General features: G+C 60.8%; 1 protein-coding gene across 1 annotated transcript in view; it reads left to right on the top strand.

The window, feature by feature from the left end:
- The first annotated feature begins 237 nt into the window (after nt 1–237).
- Nucleotides 238–6,000, top strand: part of R3HDM4 (R3H domain containing 4) — a 32,592-nt gene continuing 26,829 nt past the window's right edge. Inside the window, exon 1 of the mRNA XM_084614605.1 lies at nt 238–372. Within this exon, the coding sequence (XP_084470731.1) occupies nt 314–372 (59 nt within the window). The 5' untranslated portion in view covers nt 238–313. The remainder of the gene's footprint in view (nt 373–6,000) is intronic.

Genomic DNA, 6,000 nt, shown 5'->3' with positions numbered 1-6,000 from the left:
CCCCCCGTCCTCTGCTGCCCCCCCCAGGCCCTGCTGCCCCTCTGTCTCTACTGCCCCACGACCTGCCGCACCCCCAGGCCATCCTGCCCCCCCAGGCCCTGCTGCCCCGTCTCTATTGCCCCATCCCGTCCTGCCTCCCCCCCGGCTGCCCCCTCTGTCTCTGTTGCCCCGCCCCGGGCCCGCAGGGGTTAACCCCCGGGCCCGCCCCGCAGCTGACGCGGTTTCCGGGGGGGGGGGGGAGCCCCGGGGCTGGCACCGCGGCCGCTTTATCCGGAGCGGAGCCGCGCGGCCGCCTCCCTCGGCCGGCCCCGCCATGGTGGTGCTGACGGGCCGGGAGGCTGGAGGCGGGAGGGCCCCGGAGGAGCCCTACCTGTGAGTGGGGCGGGGACCCCGGGTCCCCCGCATCCGTCCGTGGGGGGGGGCAGCCCGGGGGTTCCCCCGTCCGTCCCTGGGGGGGGCTCTGCCGGGGGGGGGCAGCCCGGGGGTTCCCCCGTCCGTCCCTGGGGGGGGCTCTGCCGGGGGGGGGCAGCCCGGGGGTTCCCCCGTCCGTCCCTGGGGGGGGCTCTGCCGGGGGGGGGCAGCCCGGGGGTTCCCCCGTCCGTCCCTGGGGGGGCTCTGCCGGGGGGGTTCCCCCGTCCGTCCCTGGGGGGGGCTCTGCCGGGGGGGGCAGCCCGGGGGTTCCCCCGTCCGTCCCTGGGGGGGGCTCTGCCGGGGGGGGCAGCCCGGGGGTTCCCCCGTCCGTCCCTGGGGGGGGCTCTGCCGGGGGGGTTCCCCCGTCCGTCCCTGGGGGGGGGGCTCTGCCGGGGGGGGCAGCCCGGGGGTTCCCCCGTCCGTCCCTGGGAGGGGGGCTCTGCCGGGGGGGTTCCCCCGTCCGTCCCTGGGGGGGGCCCTGCCGGGGGGGGGCAGCCCGGGGGTTCCCCCGTCCGTCCCTGGGGGGGGCCCTGCCGGGGGGGGCAGCCCGGGGGTTCCCCCGTTCGTCCCTGGGGGGGGCCCTGCCGGGGGGGTTCCCCCGTCCGTCCCTGGGAGGGGGCCCTGCCGGGGGGGGCAACCCGGGGGTTCCCCCGTCCGTCCCTGGGGGGGGCTCTGCCGGGGGGGTTCCCCCGTCCGTCCCTGGGGGGGGCTCTGCCGGGGGGGGCAGCCCGGGGGTTCCCCCGTCCGTCCCTGGGGGGGGCTCTGCCGGGGGGGGCAGCCCGGGGGTTCCCCCGTCCGTCCCTGGGAGGGGGGCTCTGCCGGGGGGGTTCCCCCGTCCGTCCCTGGGGGGGGCTCTGCCGGGGGGGGGCAGCCCGGGGGTTCCCCCGTCCGTCCCTGGGGGGGGCCCTGCCGGGGGGGGCAGCCCGGGGGTTCCCCCGTTCGTCCCTGGGGGGGGCCCTGCTGGGGGGGTTCCCCCGTCCGTCCCTGGGAGGGGGCCCTGCCGGGGGGGGCAGCCCAGGGGTTCCCCCGTCCGTCCCTGGGGGGGGGCCCTGCCGGGGGGGGGCAGCCCGGGGGGTTCCCCCGTCCGTCCCTGGGAGGGGGGCCCTGCCGGGGGGGGGCAGCCCGGGGGGTTCCCCCGTCCGTCCCTGGGAGGGGGGCCCTGCCGGGGGGGGGCAGCCCGGGGGGTTCCCCCGTCCGTCCCTGGGAGGGGGGCCCTGCCGGGGGGGGGCAGCCCGGGGGGTTCCCCCGTCCGTCCCTGGGAGGGGGGCCCTGCCGGGGGGGGGCAGCCCGGGGGGTTCCCCCGTCCGTCCCTGGGAGGGGGGCCCTGCCGGGGGGGGCAGCCCGGGGGGTTCCCCCGTCCGTCCCTGGGAGGGGGGCCCTGCCGGGGGGGGGCAGCCCGGGGGGTTCCCCCGTCCGTCCCTGGGAGGGGGGCCCTGCCGGGGGGGGGCAGCCTGGGGGGTTCCCCCGTCTGTCCCTGGGGGACTCCCTTCCCCAGGGGTCCATATACAGGAGAACTCTTCCCCTTCTCGGGTGCAGCCAGAGTGGGGGTTCTCTGCCCCCCAGGGAGATCCCGAGCCCCGTTCCCTGGGAGGGGGGGCAGCCTGGGGGCGGGTTCCCTCTCCACACAGGGGAGATCTCCTTTTCCCGGGGGTGGGGGGTGTCCCTGTCTACACAGGGGAGATCATCCCACCTTTCAGGGTGGGGGTTCTGGGGGTTGTTTCCCTCCCACATAAGAGAGATCCCCTCTCTCGGCCCCCTAACCCCAGGGAGGGAGGGGCTCAGTCCCCACACCTGGTCAGATTCCCCCTCTCTGAGGGTGGGGGCATCACTCTCCCTAGTGGTGATAAATTTTAGTATCCTTCACCCTTCTCTGGTACCATATTACCCCACCCCTTGTAAGCCCCAAGGGGGGCAGACAGAAAAGAGGAACTGCCCCCACCCCCAGGCGGGTGAACCTGAATGGCTCCAGTCTTCTGGTCTCAAGGCTGTGCGCCCCACAGCGCTGTGGCCCAAGCCTGCACCCCATGGGGACTGAGCCCAGGCCGCACGTTACTGAGCCTCTGGTGGATGTCAGTCATTTTGCTTAATGCCCAGTTGACAGGTGCTCAGATCTACAGAGAAGAGGGTGTCCTGATACCCTATAGAGACTGGAACAGCCAATGGTTTCCTCTGCCTCATTTCCCCCTACAAGGAGACCTTGGTCCCATACAGGTCTAGGGCCTCTGCTTCACCGGGCACAGGTGCTAAGGCCACTCCCTCCCCCCCACCCACCCTTCTGTCTTGGTGACACCCAGAAAGTCATTACTCTTGTTTCCTCCTCCCTTCCGATCATCCGACCAGGGAATGCAAATACCTTTCACCTTGCTCTGGGTAGGGCTTGTTGAAGCTCCAAAGGGCCCGTGATCCAGCTGTCTGCCTCTGTGATGCAGGACAGCCCTGAAAGTGTTAGGCCTTGTTTAAATGCAGAAGTTGCTCCAGTTTAAGTTAATTTGAGGCAAATTCCTCTGGAGAATCTTTTTTTTTTTTTTTTTTTTTGTTCAGTTCCCAGTTGATTTTAAGCTAAATTGAAACAAGCTGCCTGGCTTAAACTGGGATAAGTGTTCACACCACAGCCTTTTGCACCGGTTTAAGTACATTGGTTTCAGGTAACACCTGGAATAAAACCGGTGCAACCGTCTCATATAGACAACCCTGAGACCTCCTGCCTGTGGGATTCCCCAGCCCAGTGCTTCCCTGCTTTGCACTGAATGTAGCAGTCCTAGGTGGGTATTCTGTCCCCAACCAGGATGGTTGCATAACATGTTCATATGGAAACAGTGTAAATGACACCACAGTCTGTCTAGTTTAGGGCTTGTCTGCACTCTGGGGGTTATAGGACCATAGCGTCTGTGCTAGGGGGTGAGGTCAGCACAGCTGTGGCTATGTATTTCTGTGGTCCAGGGGTTTAGATGTGTATTTCTGTGGCCCCCGTTCCCATAGTTTCGAAGACTTGATGTATTTACTCGGGCAACCCCCCTGTGTGGTAGGGAAGGATTCTCTATTTTAGAGAGGAAACTGAAGCACATAGCAACCAAGAGACTTGCCTGAGGTGTGTCAGAGCTGGGAATTGAACCCAGGTCTCCTGAGTTCCAGAGTTCAGTGCTCTAATCACTAAACAATCCTTCCTCTCCACAGTCTAAGGCGAAGGAGAATCAGACCTCAGGCTGTCCACCAGAGCTGGTTTTAGATCCTGGGGTCTCGACCTGGGAGTTGGAAATGAACCTTGGGTGTTGTAACTACCCTGTGATTTGTCAGGGCTAGATTGTGGGGAAGGTCCCAGAAAGCTCCTGTTGTAGAGGGGGATCACAAGTATGGATAAGGCTGAAACCAGCTGAGTTAGATGAATCTCAGGAAATGGTAACATGTTTTATACCATGAGACCTTTTGTTTTCTATTCGTAGTTAACAGCAGGCTGGAAGCATTGGGTGTATAAGGGACACAGGGTTATTACTCGGATAATTAACTAATTATTGTTTGCACTCTGCATTTATAGCACCTTTCATCCAAGGTCACCAGATACTTTATGGAGTTAAGTTTCAGAGTAGCAGCCGTGTTAGTCTGTATTCGCAAAAAGAAAAGGAGTACTTGTGGCACCTTAGAGACTAACAAATTTATTTGCATCCAATGAAGTGAGCTGTAGCTCACGAAAGCTTATGCTGAAATAAATTTGTTAGTCTCTAAGGTGCCACAAGTACTCCTTTTCTTTTTATGGAGTTAAGTTAGCATCATCGTCCACCTCTTACATGAGAGCGAAGCTGGACATTGAGAGGGGGCATGAGTTGGCCCTGGGGTCACACGGAGTCCCTGTCTCTCTGCATTTAGTGTGCAGAGCTACTGACTCCCCGTGCTCCTTGTTCTGCCTGTTGGGTGTCCGGGACTCAGACCTGCCTCCATGGGCATGTTGGGGAAACTGAGTCTGCCACTGTCATCTGCTGAAATGACCAATTTCATGTTGGAGGCTCCTGTTAGAAATGGCCCCAGGACCGTCCTGTCCCTTTGGTCCTGGCTATGGGGATCAGCCACAGTTAGCGGGTGCAGGCTAAAATGGGTAAAACCCTGGTTGCCAGCAGGGCTCTAGAGATCCTATCTGTCTGGAAGCCATGTTGTACTTGGGGGTTATAGTCCATATAGGATGGCTTTCTAGAAGGAGGATGCTGTCCATACTGGATAGGGAAGCCCTGCTCCCATGGCTATTGTCCTAGCATGAACAGCAATCTTCCTTGGGGCTGATGCATGAGGCTCAATTCTGCAAAGCCAGTTTCTAATGTGAGGGGCGTTTGGGACCATTCCCAGCGTATCCTGTTCATAAAGTAGTAAAGGCCAGAAACTGTTTCACAGCTCTCCTGTAATGAAATCAGATGATTCCTCTGATTTCCTCTAAACCTGCGGGGGGATGGGGGGGCATTAAGGAACTGTTTTTGAGCTGTGATGCAGAAATCTGTGTCATTGTGAGGTTTGTGGCTTGCTTTAGCATTGGCTCAAAAACTATTTCAAAGGGCTGGAAGTTTGGACTGTTTGTTGCAAGATGCTGGACTCTAGAGCAGTGACTTCAAGGTTGCACAAGTGTGCTGAGTGCTCTGCTCCCCACCCCTATTTTTAATCCAAACCCAGCCGGGGGGGGCGAAAGGGTGGGAGATGAGAACGTGTTCGCTCTTAGAGTAAAAAGCAGTGATGGGTGAGATTTTACATGCTCAAGCAGCAATGCTGTTCATGCTGTGATGCTGAAGAACAGCGGCAGAGAGCGTCTCCGGGGGAAGCTGCTGGCACCGAGGCGATCTGTGTGGAGAAGGGCTCTTCAGGGCAGAGAAGAGTGGTAACAAGAACTAGCCCCCTTTCTAGGCCGCTGGTTGTGTAAGTGGAGAAAAGGATTGGAAGGCGCTGGCCAAGCAAGTGGTGGGGTTGGGACGACTAGGAAAAAGCAGCTTGGCTTCACGCTGCTGCCAGAAAAATGTTGCCATCTTTCTAAGAGGTTGTGACCAGGCCTTGGCATGATGATGAGCCTGGTCTGCCTGTCGGAGTATCTGGGCAACCTGCTATTACTGACACGGGTTGAAAATGAAGGGCCTGTTACTGAGGGGCTTGCGTGGTCGTGAGTCTCCAAGGCTGACAATGAATCTGTTACCATTTAAAAGCTGGCAGGGAGGGGGAAGATCGTAGATTCCCACATAGCATTAAACCGGTTGTCTGTCGCTCTGACAGGACCTTCAAAAGGCATGCCAGTCACCTTCTGGTGTGGATTTTTTCCTGCCTGAACTGTTCGGTAGCTACTACTAACACCTAGTTCACGTATCCTGCTTTCCAGTCATCCCTTTCAAAGTAGGTCATTATCACCATTTGACAGGTAGGGGAAAACTGAGGCACAGGTGAAATGACTTGCCTAAGGTCAGCTGGCAAACCAGTGGCAGACCTGTGACTTGAACCCATGCCTCCTTAGTCCTAGTCCAGTGCCCTGTCTAGGCGATGCTGTCTTCGTAGTAGCTATGAGCTTAAGAACAGCTGGAGCTAGCAAGCTGTGCTGTGTGTTATCAGGGAGGAATAGCATCCTTCCAG

The sequence above is a fragment of the Lepidochelys olivacea genome (genome assembly GCF_965140295.1).
Source record: "Lepidochelys olivacea isolate rLepOli2 genome assembly, chromosome: 25".
Lineage (NCBI taxonomy): Eukaryota > Metazoa > Chordata > Testudines > Cheloniidae > Lepidochelys > Lepidochelys olivacea.
Note: the sequence above shows the minus strand (reverse complement) of the source record. Positions and strands in the feature narration are given on the sequence as shown.